Source organism: Sus scrofa, chromosome 16 (genome assembly GCF_054392235.1).
Source record: "Sus scrofa isolate SSC_HxYL_T2T_F1_AM1 chromosome 16, Sscrofa_HxYL_maternal_Yorkshire_Landrace_v2.0, whole genome shotgun sequence".
Lineage (NCBI taxonomy): Eukaryota > Metazoa > Chordata > Mammalia > Artiodactyla > Suidae > Sus > Sus scrofa.
Window position 1 is genome coordinate 34,905,120 of NC_139398.1, and position 21,096 is coordinate 34,926,215.

Genomic DNA, 21,096 nt, shown 5'->3' on the forward strand with positions numbered 1-21,096 from the left:
ACAGGCCCTGCTCATATCACCCTCCCACCTCTCCTTTCTCTCTTGTCATGGTTAGCTTCTTTTAGTCCTTTGAATCAACCAGGTATTTTATCTTCAGGCCTTTCAATATGTACGTGTTGATTTTCTATTGCTTCATAGCAAATTACTACCAGAAATTCAGTGGCTTAAAAAAAAAAAAAAAAAGCCCACCCATTTATTATTGCACAATGTCTGTAGGTAAGAAGCCTGGCGTGGTATGGTTGGATTCTCTTCTTAGGGTTTCACCAGGCTAAACTCTCAAAGTACACTTGACACTTGAACACACAGGGGCACTGACACCCTCTGCCCTTGCCACCCTGCAAGCAATTGAAAATCCGCATATAACTGCTCTCTGTATCCATGGATCCCCATTTGTGGATTCAGCCAACTGCAGATCATGTAGTATGGTACTATGTATTTATTGAAAAAAGTCTGCATATAAGTGGACCTGTGCTGTTCAAACCTGTGTTGTTCAAGGGTCAACACCACTGGCCAGGGCTGTGGCTCTCGTCTGGGTCTCAGAGTCCTCTTTCAAGCTTACTGATTTTGATAGAATTCAGATCCCTGTTTCTTTAATATATCTCGTAAGTCAACAATGTCATATCAAACTCTTCTCATTTTTTTGGGAGGGGGCTGGCACATGAAAGTTCCCAAGCTAGGGGCTGAATCCGCACCACAGCAGTGACCCAAGCTGCTGCAGTGACAGATAACACCAGATTCTTAACCTGCTGAGGCGCCAGGGAGTGCCATGCTTCTCATTCTTAAGATCTGTCTGATTCACTCTTATGTCAGGTCTCTACGCCTTCCTTCTTTGTCCTCAGCCCAGAGAAGATTCTGCTTTTAAGGACTCACGTAACTACTTCAGCACCACCTGGATAATCCAGGATATAATCTCCTTCTTTTAAGGTCAGCTAACTAGTAACCTTAATTACACCTGCACAGTCCCTTTTGCCAAGTAGGGTAACATATTCATGGGCACAACACTAGGTATGGAGGTCAAAATCCTACTGCCACAATGCAGCTCCCTCTGACCGGAGGACTCGTCCTTGTCCCCACATCCTGCCCCTTTGTCTGCTAACTCTTACTTTATCCACTAAGTCTCTGGTTTCTTTTTGCCCCCTTTCCCACTAGTGTCACGTTCAGGTTAAGAACTTCTCCTTATCGCTCTTGAATTACTCTGTATTTCCCCACTGTACCACTTATCCCTCTCTGTGCTTCTCCATCTTTTCAGGCGGCTGTCTCTCAGCACATTTGTGTTTCCCTCTTCATCGGTGTATCTGTCATACATTTGATGCCCAATAAAAAAAGAGACGAGTCAATGAATTATTTGTATCCATGAAAGGTAGAGGCATGATTACTGTCTTTAGTATAATTTCTAAGACTATCACCTGGAGGAAGAGAGAACAGTTTTAACTCAGTATATGCAAATCATTATTATTTTTTTAAAAGGCCTGCTTTTGTGAGATACTGTGTTCTGCATTAGTGGAATTTTGGGGGAACTCAGTGACGGAGTACCAGGGATGTAACTGGGAGCCTAATGTCCAGGAGCTCTGTTTTGTGACTCATTCTTTGTTGGCGCTGCTGCCAGATCAATGGAGATGGGTCACTTGTATTCTTGTACTTGTGGCTCTCAAGGGAGACGTGCTATATCACTAGTAATGTCTCTTACCATTCACTGTAGAATTATCCAGCCTGGTGGCTCTGAGATAATTGACTCTCTGATACTTCGGCCTGTTCTGGTTACTGAATCATAACTGAGTGGCAAGTAGTAGCGTTACTTTTCTAAAGCATGCACTGTTCAGCAGCGACATGAGAAGTAACAAGACTATTAACATACATCAGTAGAGAGGGAGTATGGTGTAGTGTTTAAGAGCAGGCTTTTTGGTTCAAACTCCGAGCTCGACTACTCGCTAGTAAGCAGTGTGTGTATGACTTTGGACAAGATCCGTAAGTCTCTGTGCTTGAGTTTCCTAATCTGTAAAGTGAAGGTAGCCTTAGAGATGATCGTGAGCACCGTAGGCAGGAGAGTAAAGGATATAGTGCCTCGGTTGTAGTAAGCATGTGTAACAGTCAGCCGCCACCACCACTATCATCGTTATCGGCAACAGCAACATTATCCTATAGACACAGCAAAGATATTTCAGGACTCACAACCATGTGCACAGTGTCTGGCATGTACTAGAAATATAATGATGTTTTTGAGTTAATAATTTGTTCATTTGTATTTTTTTGTATTTATTCTTTCAGATAACTATAGGCAATAGTCTCTAAAACTTTATAATGAGAGGAACTAGGAGTCCCCGTTGTGGCTCAGTGGTTAACGAATCCGACTAGGAACCATGAGGTTGCGGGTTCCATCCCTGCCCTTGCTCAGTGGGTTCAGGATCCGGCATGGCCTTGAGCTGTGGTGTAGGTCACAAACACGACTCGGATCCCGCCTTGCTGGGGCTCTGGTGTAGGCCAGCAGCTACAGCTCCGATTGGACCCCTAGCCTGGGAACCTCCATAAGCCACGGGAGCGCCCTAGAAAAAGCAAAAAGACTAAATAAATAAATAAATAAATAATAATAAGAGGAACTAAATGCTATGCTAATCTTGTATTGCTCAGAGCTTGCTAAGGCAGCCTGTAAAACATCTCCTGCTAGGACTTACTTTGTTTCTTCTTTTTGCATATTAAAGCAAATGGGTGTTTTAAAAAGCATTTTGAAATTTTTTCCAGAATAAAGAAAATTATAATCAGGTGAAATTAATATTTTACATACAGCTCTGTATCATTTTCTGGATGATGACGTGAAATACTCTTGCCGCAAAAATGTTGAATTCAGATGAGATGTTAACAATGTGTTTGTCTTTGCAAACAGGTTCATCCTAAATTCCACTATAAACAAGCTCATGACCCGGGCACAGACACTTCTTGCGTGACTTTTTCCTATGATGGGATTGTACTTGCCTCTCGTGGAGGTGAGTTAATAGCTTTCTTTTTAATGTGTTTCTCTATAGAAAATGATCATTTTTAACTAACCCTATTCCTAATCATTTTAACTATAAATGATCAGTTTTATATGTCACACAAATATCCTAGTACCTAGTAAAACCAGATGTGCTTTTGTTAATGTACTTTTGCCAGTCTAGTTTTTGCATTAAAATGCATTTCCATCTTGGAAATATTATTTTATTAAAAAGTATCAAGTAAGATTTATAAAATATGTACTTTTTTGCCCAAGTTTTAATTTTAGCTACAAATTCCATCAGCGTTTGGAGCCTCCAAGGATGACCTTTGCCTCTACCTTATGGAATTTTGTAGATGATATTTTATATTCTTTCTGTATTATTTTATAGTTCTGGGTCTGGTATTTCAAATTCTTTGAGTTGCTAACCATTAATTTTTTTTTTCAGTTCAAACACCAACTCAATTCAGTTTAAAAAGGTTGTATACATGGATGTTATTTTTTTAATAGCTACATAATTCTGTATGGTCATATTGTAAATTTACTTGTCTTCACTCATATGGTTTAATATAGGCTGTTTCCAACGCTTTGCTAAATCTTTCTCACCTGGATAAGTTGTATGTTGGCCGAAGGAAATATGAGCGTAGTGAGGACAGCTTGTGAACAAAGCCTTAGGGGGACTTATGGACCATGACCGAGGGTCTTCCAGGAGGCCCATTTATGGGGAGAGAAAAGAATCAGGATAAGTAGGTTGGAGCCATTTTATCGATGGTCTTAAATATCACATAAAGGCTCTAGTCTTTATTCTGTAGGTCTAATTATTCTAGCAACACTACATATAGTCATTTATTCCCTCACTTAACTTTATATTTTGAACAGCTACTCTGACTAAGCACTCTGCTAGGTGCTTGGTCTAAACTGTGAACATCCTAGACAGGGTTCCTCTCCTGAAATAATTTTCAGCCTGGTGAGGAGGGTGGTGGAGGGAGGAGGACATAGACTTGGCACAGCTTTCCCCTTAGTTTAATATGTCCTTTGACCCCTGGGAATGCCATTCAGATTCTCTTTCTTTCCAAGATTCTATTCTCATATATTGTACCAAACCATCCTCACTTACATAATTTTTTAAAAAAAATCACAGCACATGCACATGTATTTTCTTTCTTTCTTTTTTTTTTTATTGTTATTTTTTGCCTTTTCTTGAGCCGCTCCTGCAGCATATGGAGGTTCCCAGGCTAGGGGTCCAGTCAGAGCTACAGCTGCCAGCCTACACCAGCGCCACAGCAACTCGGGATCCGAGCCGCGTCTGTGACCTACACCACAGCTCATGGCAACGCTGGATCCTTAACCTACTGAGCGAGGCCAGGGATTGAACCCGAAACCTCATGGTTCCTAGTCAGGTTCGTTAGCCACTGCGCCACGATGGGAACGCCTGTATTTTCTTTTTATGGTATACCTGGAAAAGGTGGATAGGTATAAAATATGTATTTTGGTTCATCAGTTCTAACCTGCTATTTGAGCCCTAGGATGACTCTTAATTAAGTCTGTGTTACTGCACTCTTTACTCACAAACGGGGAATTTACCCTTAGAGTGTATCTAAATCCCCTGGGAAAGTTCTTCAAGTAATAAATGCTCCCATTGGAAATTCTCGCATTCCCCCTTGCATCTCTAGAGCAGTACCCTTAAAACTCCGAGGTGGAGTAGGGAGAGACGAGGGGAATAAAAGAGGTGTGTACTTTGAAAATTCTTCAAATTATTACTGCAGGACTCTGAAATAGGCCAGTGCCGCCCCCAGCTGATTATTACTGCCTTAGAAATCTCAGATGAACTCCATTTCGGTCAAAGCCATTTTAGGGATCATTTTTCCCTCCCGCTTCCATCCTATAGTAGCTGTTGAGTAACATGTCATCAACACAACATGTGTACTCTATTCCATCACTTTCCTTCCTGGATGTATGGAGTATGCCAGATGGAAGTCTCTCTGTTCAGCAGAGTCCCCGGGATGTTGTAAGGTGTGCCTGCTAGCTCCAGAACCTGCCAGGTTAGCTAAACTTCCTGTTACAGATGAATGGTTTCTTATTGTTTGGGGCTTGTGAAGACGTATAACCTTTTTTTTTTTAACAGACTGCAAGCAAAAAGGTGAGTCCTACAAAGTTCTTCCAGACTAAGCAGGTCTCTCATCTACCCAGTTGTGGATTAGTACACCTGCCAAAAGTTGGGTTTCAGAGGAAAGGTCACTGGGGAGAGAATGGGGATTTTTTATTGAACGCTCCACTCCCCTCACTCGCGTCTGATCCTGATTCCTTATTGGACCCGAGGGGTTGAGGCAGGTCTCAGCTGTGGACACTGGGGAGAAAGAACAGCAAAGACATCACTTTCCATGAGTTTTTGGCTTTCATTATGGTCAGGAATTAGGTAGCAGCCCTGTAGAAATATTTAAAACGTTATTCTTTAAAGAATATTCATTGTACTTGAGACGGCTTGGGAAAGCTGTGCTCCTAGCAAAGGGAAGAATGATAGCCACCGATAGAGTTACACTGGAGGGAAGGGACTTGCAGGGCTCACCCTCATTAACGTTAATGGATAGTTCCACCCACACACTAGTGGGGAGAAAACAATCTGTTGTGAATTGAATGATTTTCAGTCCTGATGGTTGCTAAATTAATATCTTCTGACAAAGTCAAGTTCTGCTCAAATATACCACAGGGAAACTACCATCTGCTCACAAGTCACTTTTTAGAGTAGATTCTCCAGGGTTCCTTCTAGCCTGCAGATGCTGCCTCAGTCTGGAAAGTAATTTCTAGGAGGCTAGTTTGTGATCCTGGATCTTTCTACTGTTCTCACAACTACTGCTCTCAAGATCTCCAATTAAAAAAGTGAAACGTACGCATCCCCTTTCTTCCTTCTCCTTCCTTTCTCTCTCGCCCCCTCCCTTTCTTCCTTCTTATAGTTACACACTAAGTTTATCAAACTCTGGACTTGGAACCGGATCTTTTTTTGCCAAATTTATTTTTTGTCTTTTTTTTTTTTTCCTTTCTCATTCCTCTGTCAGGTGATGATACATTAAAATTATGGGACATCCGTCAGTTTAATAAACCACTTTTTTCAGCCTCGGGCCTTCCTACCATGTTCCCCATGTAAGTAGCATATTTTTAATATTTGATAAGCACAAGGGAATGAAAACGTAATTGCCTCTTCATGTTCCTGTGTACGTCTTAGATCTTCTAGAAGAGGGACTTGGAGAGTGATTGAAATAGGTTTTTTGATAGATGCATTTTATTTTTCCTTTCACTTTGTGCACGTCCCAGAATATAAAGTTTTATTTTTGAAGTTTGAGATGATGTATGTTCTGTGTTTGAGTGAATATATCTGTCTCTCTCTATAGAGATAACATAGATATTGTATGTACACATAGGTTTTGAGGTAGTAAAGATATTTTAAAGAGTTGAATTGTTCTTTTTATAATGTATAAATGATGGAGTAGGCCTATCTTTATTTGCTGTCTTGTAAAATTTGCTTCCTCATACCATCAGAGCGGTTTTTCGTAGTTACTGAGTATCATGTGTCATTTTCTTGAGTTTTTCTTATCGTTCCAATCAATAATTTGGTAACCTTCATTAGGTAGCTGAAAATTGTTATCTCCATTCTAAGTTGATAACTGAAGCTTTAAAGATTTCTCTGAGGCAGCTAAGTGTGGAATTTGTCCTCTAAGTCCTACAGTTGATGCTTAAGCAAAACAATTCTATTTTGGTAGAAATAAAATTTCACATCTGTATTAAATAATGACAAACAGGGGAGCGTGAAGGTAATGGAAGCATCGAATGGAGAAAGCTGTATAACATCAGAACACTAACTCTGACATGGTCTATTGACCATGGCATTCATTGTTTAAAACAAACAGAGGAACAGGAATGAATTTATAGCTGATAGGATTTTTTGGAGCCATTTTGCCTGTGGCAGGTAACACTGGCTGCTGCGTAACCTCTTTGGATCACATCTTAGATTATTCATAATCAAGTGGCCAGACGTCTCATCACGGGGGCTGCTCGGTCATAGCCATCACTTAGGTTCCAGCAGTACAGTCTGCTCCTCATTCATGATGCTTGACTTGACAAAACTCAAATTACTGGAGCGGTGGTGCTGATAAAAATAGTTCCAAAACTGGTCAGAATAACCATTACTCAGACATTAGTCATACAGTGTCTATTTGTGTGTAGACAGGATCAATGTCTATGTTGAGTTTTCCCCCACACTCTGTTTACCTTAAACAATACTATAATGTGTAGGAGTTAGAGCACAGATTCTGGAGTTAGACTAAGTTCAAATACCAGCTGCACTGCTTACTTTTGTAATCTTAGACAAGATTTCTTTAACTTCTTTCTGCCTCAGTTTCCTCATCAGTAAAGTGGGGATAGTAGTGTTTACTTCATAAGATTATTGTGAATATTAAGTGAATTCGTATAAATGCCTGACTTAATATAAACCCTATATAAGAATTGTCTTTTCTTATAGTAATGTTGTTTATGTTTTAACTCCCTCGTTATCGCAGCACTGTTGTGGGGTCATAAGCCAATATTTAGAAACTCTTTTTTTTTCTGTAGGACTGACTGCTGTTTCAGTCCAGATGATAAACTCATAGTCACCGGTACATCTGTTCAAAGGGGATGTGGCAGTGGCAAGCTTGTTTTCTTTGAGCGCAGGACTTTCCAAAGGGTGTATGAAATAGACATCACAGATGCGGTATGTATGTTCTTCACTCCCAGCCTTGAAAATGAAGTTATTTTGCATCTTAGCCACCTTTGGCTTTGGTTTTGGTTTTGGTTTTATTTATTTATTTATTTATTTATTGTAGGGCTGCTCCCGAGGCATATGGAGATTCTCAGGCTAGGGCTCTAATCGGAGCTGCAGCTGCTGGCCTATGCCACAGTCACAGCCACGCCAGATCCAAGCCGCATCTGTGACCTACACCACAGCTCACAGCAATGCCGGATCCTTAATGCACTGAGCGAGGCCAGGGATTGAACCTGCAACCTCATGCTTCCTAGTCAGATTCATTTCCCCTGCACCACTACGGGAACTCCTGGTCTTGGCTTTTAAATAGAACATCACGCCCTTGCAGTGCAGTGTAGCTCTTTTTTTCTCCAACACAGAATGGCTTATCTACACTTTCGCCTCCCCTGACCAAGTGTTTCCTATGGGCCACACTTTAGTCAGAATTTCAGCTGGGCCTTGGATGTTTACCCCTCTGCCAACCAGTCTGAGGAGAAGAGAGGCTGACCGCCATCTAGGATACAGAAAGGAGCTTCCCACAATGTGCATGTTTGTGAGGATTTGGGGGTTATGGACAGACATGAAGTGTTATGCTCATAGAATATGATGAAGTATGTATCATTGTTTGAAAACTTTGACGGAATTCTTGTCAGAGTTGTCATCAAGGTAAGACTCTACTTCCTCTAAGCTTAATTTCTATTTGATTATTGAAAGTTTAAAACATTTCAGATTTGACTTTCACATCCCAAAAAAAAAAAAAAAAAAAAAAAACCTCTTTAGTCTTCTTCACATATTTATATAAGCATTCATTCATTCATTCCTATCCTGAGACTGGAGCCATATGTAATACAGTAGTAGTGAAGATTCCCAGAGGAAAACCTGAGCTCCTTTAAAAGTCTTTTATTTATTTGTTTTGCTGTTTTGGGTCGCACCTGTGGCATATGGAGGTTCCCAGGCTAGGGGTCAAATCAAAGCTACAGCTGCCAGCCTACACCACAGCCACAGCAATGCAGGATCCCAGCCGTGTCTGCGACCTACACCACAGCTCATGGCAACACCAGATCCTTAACCCACTGAGTGAGGCCAGGGATCGAACCCGAGTCCTCATGGATACCAGTCAGATTCGTTTCTGCTGCGCCACAACGGGAGCTCCCTAAAGGCTTTTAAAGTATGTGCTATTATGTAGATGGTAAGGCAAATTATTGTTATTTTCTGAGTATGAAACAGGCCAATTAACATCTGTGCAAATTTTCTTTGGCTCATTGTCAAATCCTTTAGTAATATCCTATATCTTAAAAAGTGCTCTTATGTAAGTTTCCCCCGTTGTTTCAGCTCTTTGTAAACAGTTGAGACATATTATGTACTTAAATGATTCAAACAATTGAACAACTGTTTTTAAATCACGAGCAAAAGCTCCCGTCTCCAATGTTCTAGAATTACTGTGGAGTCTTAATTTGTTGGCCCTAAATTTGAAACCATGGTATACAGTTAGTTAGAGACAATGAACTAACAATGAGGCTAACTCTGGATGAGTACTTAGGTTTTATAGATTCTAATCTCATGACGTAATTTGAAATGTGCCAGCACTAATAATACTTTTTGGAGAGCACATCCGGGAGCCAACTAAAACACTAGAATCAAGGAAAAACACTCCTGACACTATCAACTTGAATCTCAAAAATTAAATGGTTATAATTGGTTCTTCCAGAAGTACCTGTATTTTTTGTCTCCCAAGAACTATACTTCTTAATATTATTCATGGTACTGTGTTTTAAAATTATAATTTAGGAGTTCCTGTTGCGGCGCAGTGGTTAACGAATCCGACTAGGAACCATGAGGTTGCAGGTTCCATCCCTGCCCTTGCTCAGTGGGTTAACGATCCGGCTTTGCCGTGAGCTGTGGTGTAGGTTGCAGACGCGGCTCGGATCTCAAGTTGCTGTGGCTCTGGCATAGGCTGGCAGCTGCAGCTCTGATTGGGCCCCTAGCCTGGGAACCTCCGTATGCTGCGGGAGTGGCCCAAAAAATTGGCAAAAAGACAAAATAAATAAATAAATAAATAAAATAAAATAAAATTATAATTTAAATTGAAATGTAAATAAATTAAGGGATGTAGAAATACAATTGCACTTTTAAAGACGTGTTAGATTTCTTTAAGTGTCCAGAACATGCTGTTTGTTGTGTTGCTCTGAATTGCTTTTCTAGCTAGATCTTTTTCTCCATAGCACCACCTCATCTATTTTATATTTGTTTGTTTTTGTCTGTCTTTTCCCACCATGAGGGCAGAAGCTCTGTTCTATTCACTGTGATATCCTTAATGCTTAGAGCAGTGCCTGGCACACAGATGGTACTTGTATTCTATGTGAGTGAATGGTCTACCTGGGAAGTGAAAGTAATGCGTACTCTAGAGCACAGGTGTGTCTTTGGCGATTGAGGCAAGAGAGAAGTATCTAGAGACAGAAAGGTAAACTGACCTTGTATACCCTAATAAGAAAGTGACTTAGTCTTGTGGCCTTTTTTTAAAGCAAAGGAATGACACGTTTAGATCCAGGTTTTAGAAGCTAATTTTTGCTGAAGTGTAAAAGTTAGATTTACGAGTAGTGGTATTCATTTGTATATGTATAAATTAGGAGACCGGGTTAGTATTCCCTGAGATAGATAGAGAAAGAGAGAGAGGGAGGAGAGGAAGGAAGAAGGGAAGGAAAGGAAGGAACGGAGGAAGGGATGGATGAAGGAAGGAGGAGAGGGAGGGAAGGAAGAAAGAAGCAGGTTTTAGAAGAAAGAGAGAGGCTGCTGTGGATATGTTGAACTTGAAGTACCTTTAGGATCTCTGGGTGGAGATATTCAGTGGGCAGATGGGTAGATGAGTTTGGTGCTTAGAGGAAAGAAGACACCGTTTGGCGAGAAGCGTTTATAGTTCATAGTTGAAATGTTGGTTGCTGAGTAGTTTGATCACAGAAAAGGCATAAAGGATAGAAAAGATAAGCCCTAGGAAACCTGCGTTTTAGGGAGGCACAGGTAAAGAGAAGAGAATTAAGGCGTAGGGTCATTAAAGAAACAGAATATACCATATATTGAATTATCTTAGAAAAGTCAGAAAACAGATTTTGAGATCCATTTTAATAGACGGATGAGGAGAGAACTTCCAATAGGGACAAAACCACGCACCGTAAAGGAGCGTTTTAAATCAGTGATTCAGGATTTGTTTGTCTTTTTTGGGTTGTTAACATCAGACAGCATTGTTTTCTGTTTTTATTGTAGAATGGTGTACTAAAGGGACTTTAAACTGCCCCTTTGATCTATGCTCTCAAGTCTTAAGTCTTCTTGAAATGTAAGAAAATAAATGCATTCATTCTTTGGAATGGAGGGAAGAGGATGGACACTTTGCTAGAAGAGCCAAAAAACACCCTTTTTAAAAATTGTATTTTTGTCATTAAAAAACGAGGATTATCATTTCTTTTGGAAGCACCACACTCTACCATAATAAGGTACTTGCTATGTTGAGCTTTAATTTATGTAAAAGGTAGCAGCATCTCATATTCTTAAGATCAGCATTTAGTTGTTTGCTTGTTTGACTAGGCACAGGCAGTGGTGGCTTTAGTTCTATCCTAGTATAATTGATTGCATTTTCCCACATCCTTTCCTAAAACTAAACAAACCCCTAGATAGTTAAATTCTAGAATACTGAGCTCAACATATATAGGGAGCCAAACATTACTTTCAGTTAGGGGATATTAACAATCTATATAATTAATTTCCTGATAACTAAAAACTGTCCTATAATCTTCTCAATAAATAGCTATAAAAGTATGTTACATTTTCCATTTTTTTCGAAATAAACTTTAAAAAGTGGTTTTAATTACACTTTCCGTGTTGTTAACATGCTCTGAAAATTTTTTCTTTTTCAATGTGGAGACTCAACACTCTTCACCAGGAGATGACAAGTGTTTCTTTAACATTTACTATTTTTACTATGTGATGTTTGTACACATTTTACAGTTCTACTGAAATTATTTTTATTTTTATTTTTTTTATATAATGATTTTTATTTTTGCATTATAGCTGGTTTACAGTGTTCTGTCAGTTTTCTACTGTACAGCAAGGTGACCCAGTCCCACATACATGTTATTTTTAGATGCTTCCTTTTAACCTAATTTTGTTTCCACAGGTTTAGATAAATGCATATCCTCATTAATCATCTAATTCTTTGCTATTTGAATAATATGACAGCCTCATTTCTAAGATAAATTGCACATATAATTTGATCTTGAATTTATAAGCTCACTTTTGTTTTTGTATAAGATGGGACTCTAGATTTTTAATGTATTGTATAAAAGCTTCCATTTCTCTATGTGATAAAAGCATGGGAGAGAAAGAATGGACAAAATGCAATTTGGAGATAATATATATATTTTTAAAATCATGTTTAGAAGAAACATAGACATTTTTAAGCCTTTTCAAAGTTCCAGTAATTTTGGGAAATGCTCTGAAGTAGCATTTTAAACTATTATTAGCTTAGCTATTTTTCATCAAACTATAATTTATTGCAAAATGACTAATGGAATTTCCTTTTTCACTAGTATAAATCAAGGGATATGGTTTATGCAACTGTGTTAGCATATTACCATTTATATACTCTTTCACCCAAGCATAGCGAAATAAAGTTGTTTTGACCTGGTATTATTTAAGATTAGTGGCCTCTTCACCTCCGTTGCTTTGGGCAGTGATTTAAAAGAGATAGCTGACATTCCCTTGGGTCAAGATTGAAAAAAAGGTGGAAAAAAAGCCAGAAATTTCACACCTGATCTTGCCTTCTCTTCTGATTTGTTTGTTTGCTTAGGTAGTTTGGTGAGGGACTTCTGTTTCTCTAAACACTGAACAAAGTGAGGAGGAGAAAGAGAAGAATGAAACCTTTATTTTTAAAGCGTAGTTATACCATCTAGCACATCTGATGGAGCATTTGGCCGCAGAGGCTGCTGAGGAAAAGGAAGAAAAGTTTGCTTTGGCATTTTCCCCTCGACTGCCTTAGGCATTTCAGAGGTGATTGAGAATCCTAGTTGCAGCATAAGAAAAAGAATCATCTTTGAAGGAAAAAAAATGTTCACTTATGATTATCTAAAGAATATTTGATTATCTTTAGGAACATTTTTTAACCATTGAGGAGAGGAGATTGCAAAGAACAAGGATTGTCTTGGGTTTTTGTTTCTTTCTACCACTCCTTGTTCCCTGGAACATCCCTTTCCTATGAGAGATGAGAACTGGATTATGCACTACTCACTGCCCACCTACGAGCTCTATCTCTGCCTCTTATTATTATGGATATTGGTTGCAAAATAATAATTACTGTTAAAATTCTGTTCGTTAAGTTATAGTTTATGTATTTACCAAAAGGTGGGGAAAGTTTCTTATTTCAGACCTACTTATCTGAATAGAGAATAGCCTACTGCATGTATTGAAGAGGAGGTGAGGTCCATGTTGTGTAAAATGTTTAAAAAAACAAACATTTCCATAAAAGTACCAATCTTGTTTCCTTAATTAATTTACTTTACTTAATTAGGTGAAGCTGTGAGGAGAACTTTACTTAATTAGGTGAAGCTGTGAGGAGAACTTGAGTTCACATTATTTTTCTTCACCTTATAAGACCTAATTCTTGATATGTACATACATTCTTCATATATACATTTCAGTGAGGACTATATCAGATTAGCTTTTTGTGTTGTAATTGAGTTTTTCTGATTATAAGAGTAGTATGTATTAAATCAAAAAAACTGACAACTGAGATGCAGACCATTGCCTTTGGAATGGATTAGCAACGAGATCCTGCTGTGCAGCACTGGGAACTATGTCTGGTCACTTATGATGGAGCGTGATAATGTGAGAAAAAAGAATCTATACATGTATGTGTAACTGGGTCATCTTGCTGTATGGTAGAAAATTGACAGAACACTGTAAACCAGCTATAATAAAAAAAAATCATTATATAAAAAAAAAAACCCTGACAACTGAAGAGGTCATTGAGAAATAGCACATCTTATCACATCACCCATAGATTATTCCAAGATATGACATTAAATTAATGAATGTTGTGATGTCCAAGGAAATCGTTGTATGCATTAACATATAAAATGACAAGTAACATATAAAGTGAAAGGATTACCACTTTCATTTCCAAAAACATAAATTTTTTTGTGTGTGTTATTAGGAGAGAGTATTGATATATTAAATCCAGAGAGATCGGAGAAGAATAAATGGATATAATGGGACCATGAGATGATAGACCCGTCATGAGTCTAGCTGTCTATCTTAATTTATAAGTTTAAGAGATGCTGACTCTTCAGGCTACAATCACCTCTCGTTATCTGTACATATGAAGGAGGGCAGAAAGGTCATTCAAATTAATGGATATTCCAGGGAGTCCTCAGGATTGGCTTTGGAATGTATCTTTGTTCTCATATTTGAATACAGATAGAACTAATCTGCGAAGTTACTTCAAATTTAATGAATTAGTGAAGCTGTGCCTGTGAAAGCTTGTCTCTGAAGGAGCTATTCTTCCATTTGAGCTGGGAATAGACTAGTGAGCTGTCTTACGGTGATGTAAAGTCCCCACTTAGGCCAAATCACACCTTTTAAAAGTTTTCTAGAAATAAAGGAGTCATGCAGTGTCTTTGCCCAGTCGGGATCACATAAGGAATAGTACACAAAGGGAACTTGTGCTATTGGTAGTGCAAGTGCCAACTGAAAATAAACTTGAAAGAAAGACTATATTTGGCATTTATCTGTTTTCTAAAATATAGTGAAACCTGTTTAATGTGAAGCACAAGGGAATGGAAAAAAATAGGCTTTGAATTAACTAGCTTTCCGTTATCTGATTTTTATTACAGAGCCATCAGGCAGTGGGTTGGCTGGGGACTAGCAGTTGCTTTGAATTACGTACTATTTTGAATAATGCATTATCAGTTTAAGGCAGTTTTACTGCAGTTCACTTTCTTGGGAGGATTAAACAATGTAGATTTCTAGATGGATCCTAATTAACATGTTCGTATTTAGTAAAAGACGTCTCTTTTCCCACTGCCAAATGGTAAGCCAGTGTACTCAACATAGGTTTATGGAGCAGATAGAACCAAATTTTTTTAGGTAGGGTGTGTATGTCCTGGGTGTTTCCTGGTCTTCTGAGGTATATGACTATTTAATAGGGAACCTGGGAATAAGTAGAAGATGATGGAGTTTTCGTGTAAATCTGCGAACACAGCAACTACATGGTTCTTTTTCTATCACTACTTTTTTCCAGGGTCCTGAGCTAATGTCCAGCATGGTTTTTAGGATAATGTTCTACTCTCAAGAAGCACAGTGTTCAGTGCTACGTTCTGTAAGAGTATTTGCTTTAATTAGTGAGGAAAAAAGATGCCATTAGGTGATGAAAAATAATGATGCATTTTTACTGTACTCGACTTACCAAACCCTTTCTTGGGATTTCCTGAAGCAAGGAACCGCACATTACCAGAGTTCAGTGTAAACAGTAACTGGACCTCAGCTGGAATCCCCTACTGAGTCAGCCTCACATTGTCCAGGATGAAGGTGATATCTTTAAGATGTGATTAAATTACTTCCATTGCACCTAAAGCTCTCATGCTGTGGATGTTCTGGGATAGTAGTTCTCAGGATTTGAAGAGTGCTCTTGAATGTTCATCTGTAGGCACATAAGAGTAGAGAGGAGGAGTTCCCGTCGCGGCGCAGTGGTTAACGAATCTGACTAGGAGCCATGAGGTTGCGGGTTCGGTCCCTGCCCTCGCTCAGTGGGTTAAGGATCTGGCGTTGCCATGAGCTGTGGTGTAGGTTGCAGACGTGGCTTGGATCCTGTGTTGCTGTGGCTCTGGCATAGGCCAGCGGCTACAGCTCCGATTCAGCCCTTAGCCTGGGACCCTCCATATGCCATGGGAGCAGCCCAAGAAATAGCAAAAAAGACCAAAAAAAAAAAAAAAAAAAGAGTAGAGAGAAAAGAAACCACCAATTTCATGGTGGTTTAATTGTTAAAATGCACCTTATCGAGTCTTAAAATGCCATATAGGGAAAATTAAAGGAACTAGTTTAGTACTGATTATTCTTTATTATTTTTAAAGTATATAGGTCTGTGATTTTTAACCATTGGATAGGTTCCTGTAGTCACCGTCAAGACAGGATACAGAACAGTTCCATCACCCCCGAAACTCCTTTGTGCCATCCCTCTGTAGTCACAGTCTCACCCCGTCCCCCTCTCTTCACTCCTGATCTGTTCCCCATAGCTATAGTGTTGACTTTTCAAGAAAGTCACATAAATGGATTCATACAGTGTGTAACTTTTTAAATATTAGCTTCTTTCCTTTATTTATTTATTTATTTATTTAGTCTTTTCTAGGGCCGCACCTGCGGCATATGGAGGTTCCCAAACTAGGGGTCTAATTGGAGCTGTAGCTGCTGGCCTGCGCCACAGCCACAGCAACACAGGATCTGAGCCAAGTCTGCGACCTACACCACAGCTCACAGAAACACCGGACCCTTAACCCACTGAGCAAGGCCAGGGATTGAACCCGCAACCTCTTGGTTCCTAGTCGGATTCATTAACCGCTGAGCCACGATGGGAACTCCGAGTGTGTGACTTTTTAGATCAACTTCTTTCAGCAGAATCCTTTGAGATTCATGCAGGTTAGTTGTGTGAATCAATAACTTGTTGGTATTTTATTGCTGAGTAGTATTCCACGCTATGGATAGAGCACAGTTTGTTTAACTTTTAAAGGACTTTCAGTTGTTTTGAATTTTTGGTGATTATGGATAGAGCTACTGTAAAGCATTCACATGTAGGTTTTGGTGTGGACATAAGTTTTCATTTCTCTAGGGTAAATACCTAAGAGTAGTCTTGCTGGGTCATATAGTGCGTGTTTTTGTTTTTGTTTTTGTTTTCTTTTTAGGGCCACACATGTGGCATATGGAAGTTCTCAGGGCAAGGGTGGAATTGGAGCTGTAGCTGCCAGCCTATGCCACAGCCACAGCCATGGCAACACAGGATTAGAGCCTCACCTGCACTCCAGCAACACCAGATACTTAACCCACTGAGCAAAGCCAGGGATCGAACCTGCATCCTCATGGTTATTAGTTGGGTTCATTACTGCTGCGCCACAAGGGGAACTCCTGTATTTATTTTTATAAGAAACTGGCAAGCCATTCTTCAGATTAGCAAAACCATTTTGCATTCCCACCAACAGTGTGTACGTTTTAGACTTGCTCCGCATCCTCACCAACACTTTGTATTGTTAACATTTTTAATTTTATATGTTCTAATAGATGTGTGCAGTGGTATCTCATCATGGTTTTAATTTGCATTTTCCTAATGGCTAATGATGTTGAATATCTTCATGTATTCATTTTATGTTACTATATCCTCTTGGGTAAAGTGCCTGTTCAAATCTTTTACCCAGTTTTAAATCAGGTTGTTAATTTTGAGAGTCCTTTATATATTTTAGATACAAAGTTCTTTTTAGGATATTTTTCCCCAGTATGTTGCTAGTTTTTTTCTTTTTCTTAATAGAGTCATTTACAAAGCAGAATAGTTTGATTTTGATAAAGTCTGATTCGTCAGTTTTTTCTTTTATAGAATTTAGTTTTGGCTTCCCATCTAAGAATTCCTTGACTGACCTCAGATCACACAGATTTTCTTCTAAAACTTTTATGTTTTACGATGGTTCATTTTGAGTGTATGGTTTATCTTGAGCTAATTTTTGTGTAGATAGAGTGAGACATAGGTAGGATCAGACTCAAGCACACAATTTAAGGAAGTACCAAAAAATTCAGTAACTAAGACAATTTAACTGTTTAGTTTAACAGAAGATTTTACAACTTCCCTAGAGTTTGTTTCTGTTTATGAAATCCCTTACCATCAGGGATCTTTTTTTTTTTTTTTTTTTTTTTTCGTTCTTTACTCTTAGCCTCACATTCTCATGCTAAGAGCCCACATCCTTTACTCCAGTCCTCAAGGAATTGGAGAACAGCTGGTCAACATCCTTTATTTCCTTGAAGATTATAAAGTTACTGTTCCATCTTCTCTTGTCTAAGCGAACCCCTAAACTTTGTTGTTGTTAACATTTCTTTGTGGATCATATTTTCTCAACTTTATGTTGTCTTTGATATTCTTTTCTTGTCCATTTCTAGATTCTCCAGGGACCAAAGTGGAGTAAGGCCCTCCTGGGTGCCATGTGGGGAGGGAGGGCATTATATTCCCATCATTAGCATGGGAGTATTGTTAGCACATTGCATGGCACATGGTAGGTGTTTGGTGAAAATGTATTTGATAATTTTGCTTTACCTTCTATTATTTTATATTTTATGCTAGTATATTCTTATTGAGATCTGCTATAATGCCCTATTCCATGCCAGCTTCTCTTGTTTTTGTTTCTTATTAACAGTTTTTTCTAAGTAATTTGGAACTTCAGAGCATAAATATGTTTTCTTTTAGATTTGATGAAAGAGTTACACATTATAATTGTCTGCTTTAAAACTTGAGATGATCCTTTTTCAGACTTACTAAAAATAACTGTGTTTTGAGTTCAGTGGAGGAAACAGATTTACTGTGGATGCTTAAAATACTGGTTATCTAAAACTCTAATGAATATGATTTGTTTTGGTTGTTATATTGTTCATGAATATGATCTGTTTCCTGGATCTATTTTGTAAAACATATTCTGCATTGAAGTACAAATTATTTGTTGGCATTTGTCACTATAGGTCATCAAAAGTCTAGTCATTATTTCTTCCTCAGAACAGAAGATGAATTCTGATGTTCTTAGCACTTCATTTCCAGTCTCTTTTAAAAGAACAACTTGTATGGAGTTTCCATCATGGTACAGCAGAAACAAATCTGATTAGGAACCATGAGGTTGTGGGTTCGATCCCTGGCCTCGCTCAGTGGGTTAAGGATCCAGTGTTTCTGTGAGCTGTGGTATAGGTCGCAGATGTGGCTCAGATCTGATGTTGCTGTGGCTCTGGTGTAGGCCGGCAGCTCTGATGTTGCTGTGGCTCTGGTGTAGACCGCTATCGTGGGAACCTCCATAGGCCGCAGGTATGGCCCTAAAAAGGAAAAAAAAAAAAAAAAAAAACCTTGTAAATTTACCCCGTAGACTCTTAGTTCAGGAGCAGTTATTTAGATTCTCTATTCAACATTCTCTTCTTTGAAAAGGAGTATCTATATCTATATCTATGTCTATATAGATATATCTGGGTCACTTTGCTGTCCAGTAGAAAGTGGCACAACATTGTAAATCAACTATACTTTAAAGATGAAAAATAAAAACAATTTAAGAAAGAACCACCAAAAAACCCATTGAAATAGTGTTTTTTATGGGATACAGATTCAAAACCTGTAGTGAGCTGTCTTTTCCAATAATTATCTACTTGACAGTGATCTTGTTTGGGGAGTTACAATTAGATGCAGAACCTATAGCATAGTGCTTCAGGCTTCATAAATCATTGAAGGCAGAAGAAGGAGGGCTGAGAGTAGAGCTTAAACCAATTTAATGGTTTATTCATATTTAGTGTCTTTTAACCCTGCAACATGCTGCATTAAAAGGCATCTACTGCTTATTTAACGTTAGCAGTTTCAGGACATGTTTTCTGTTTACTGTTTTGTTTCCATTTCTAGTCTTTCAAAAGAATAGAAACAGTCAGTGTTTCTCTTTTGATTAAGGAGAAACTTTTTTTTCCTTCTACAACTACACAAGAGTTTGGTGTTTTATTTATTTGTTTATTTTTTGGTGTTCTAGTTAATCGGCATGTAAAACCTATCAATACTTCCTTGTATAGATGTAATTGTCGTGAATGGCACAACTGGATGAAGAATCAGCTTTTAGGTAATAACGGCCTTGAAGGAGAAACAGACTTGACTCTCTAAAACATCAAAAAAGAGAACTAGATACATAGATTTTGTAGGTGTTTACAGTGACACAATAGTCTTTATTTAGTGTATAAACATAAAATGCAGTGATGACTACATTGTCCAGCCCCAGCACCATGTATATCCCAGGGATAGAAGACCAAGTGAAGGGCTTTCTTATGTCTCGTACGATTTTCTACAACAGGTTTCCCTCTCCCAACCAGAATTTGATGAATGATCTTTGGTAACAAGTTTTCCAGCTGTTCAGACTTTCTGGCCAGACATTCACAATTTATATCAGAGCAGGGAAGAAAGAGTTCTATAATTAACACACATCCCAGGATAGTGTTTTTTTCCTTTTCTGGAGTGACAGGTAATGCCGTCTTGTATGATGAGAGGTTGGAGACCCCCAAAGGGCTAAATGAAAGAGTATGATTTGTAAAACATCTTTACCTATACTATATTAAGACAAATAGTGCTCCACATCTCCTGTATAATTCATCTTTGAAGATTCAGCCTTTATTTTGGGGGGGACTTTATGTACTTGATGATTTCCGAGATTTGATTGTATGTATATTTCTTATCTAGTAGTTAAGAATCTTGTAGGTTTATCCATTTGTGCTTTGTTTATTCATATAAAGAACAGATGCATGGTTATTACCTTCATGCTCATCTCAAACTAGTGGTAAGTGCAGAAGAGTAAAAGGGTCTGGGTCTGAAGAGATTAGATCTCAGGAGAGAGATGGCCTGAGGTAGTGCTCCCTCAGCTTTGACACAACCTGCTCCTCATAATAGATGATGGTATGTGGTACAGCAGATAAAGCTACTCTTTGCTAGAAGTGACTTGCCTGAGGCTCCAGTGCCCCAGGTCCCTCTCAAGGCTGAGGGGCTCTGTATCTTGGCGTACTTGATCCATCCATCCTGTGTCCACCGGTAGGAAGTTCTACTAGAATTTGGGGAATGTGCCTCCAGTAAGTGCTGTTCCTAAGTGGATCGCTGTGGTCTGGGGCCTCTGGGGGCCTTTGCCTCGTAGGACCCACCGCAGGTGTTCTTCACACCGTGGTCTCCAGCTTCCAGCCTCCTATTTGTTTCCTGTTCCTAGACTGTCGTTAATAGGAATAATTACTAGATTTTTCATCAATCATTATTTGTGGGGTTTTTTTTTTTGTTTTTTGTTTTTGCCTTTGTAAGTTCTTCTCAAATAGCAGGTTGGAACAAACCAACATTTAGTGTTTTGAATTAGATGAAAATTGTATTTAATTTTCTTCCCCAAGAGACCTTCCATTTTCTCTGAGAACTTTTTCTCGTGATGAAATTCTTTAGGCAAGTTTATTATCAGATGCAGATGTGATTCATTTTGTGCCAAGGACAATTACCAGGTTCCAGATTTTTGTTGCTTTAGCAGTTACCTGAATTTTAGAGCTAAAGACTGTAAATAAACTTGTTTTAATAAATACATTTTCCATA

At 38.7% G+C, this 21,096-nt stretch overlaps 1 protein-coding gene across 2 annotated transcripts in view; it reads left to right on the forward strand.

Annotated features, from left to right (window-relative positions):
- WDR70 (WD repeat domain 70) overlaps positions 1–21,096 on the forward strand; it is a 290,519-nt gene that overhangs the window by 239,330 nt on the left and 30,093 nt on the right. For both annotated transcript variants that reach the window (XM_021076961.2, XM_021076962.2), the window contains exons 11-13: positions 2,879–2,978; positions 6,019–6,103; positions 7,568–7,706. In XM_021076961.2, the coding sequence (XP_020932620.2) occupies positions 2,879–2,978; positions 6,019–6,103; positions 7,568–7,706 (324 nt within the window). The remainder of the gene's footprint in view (positions 1–2,878; positions 2,979–6,018; positions 6,104–7,567; positions 7,707–21,096) is intronic.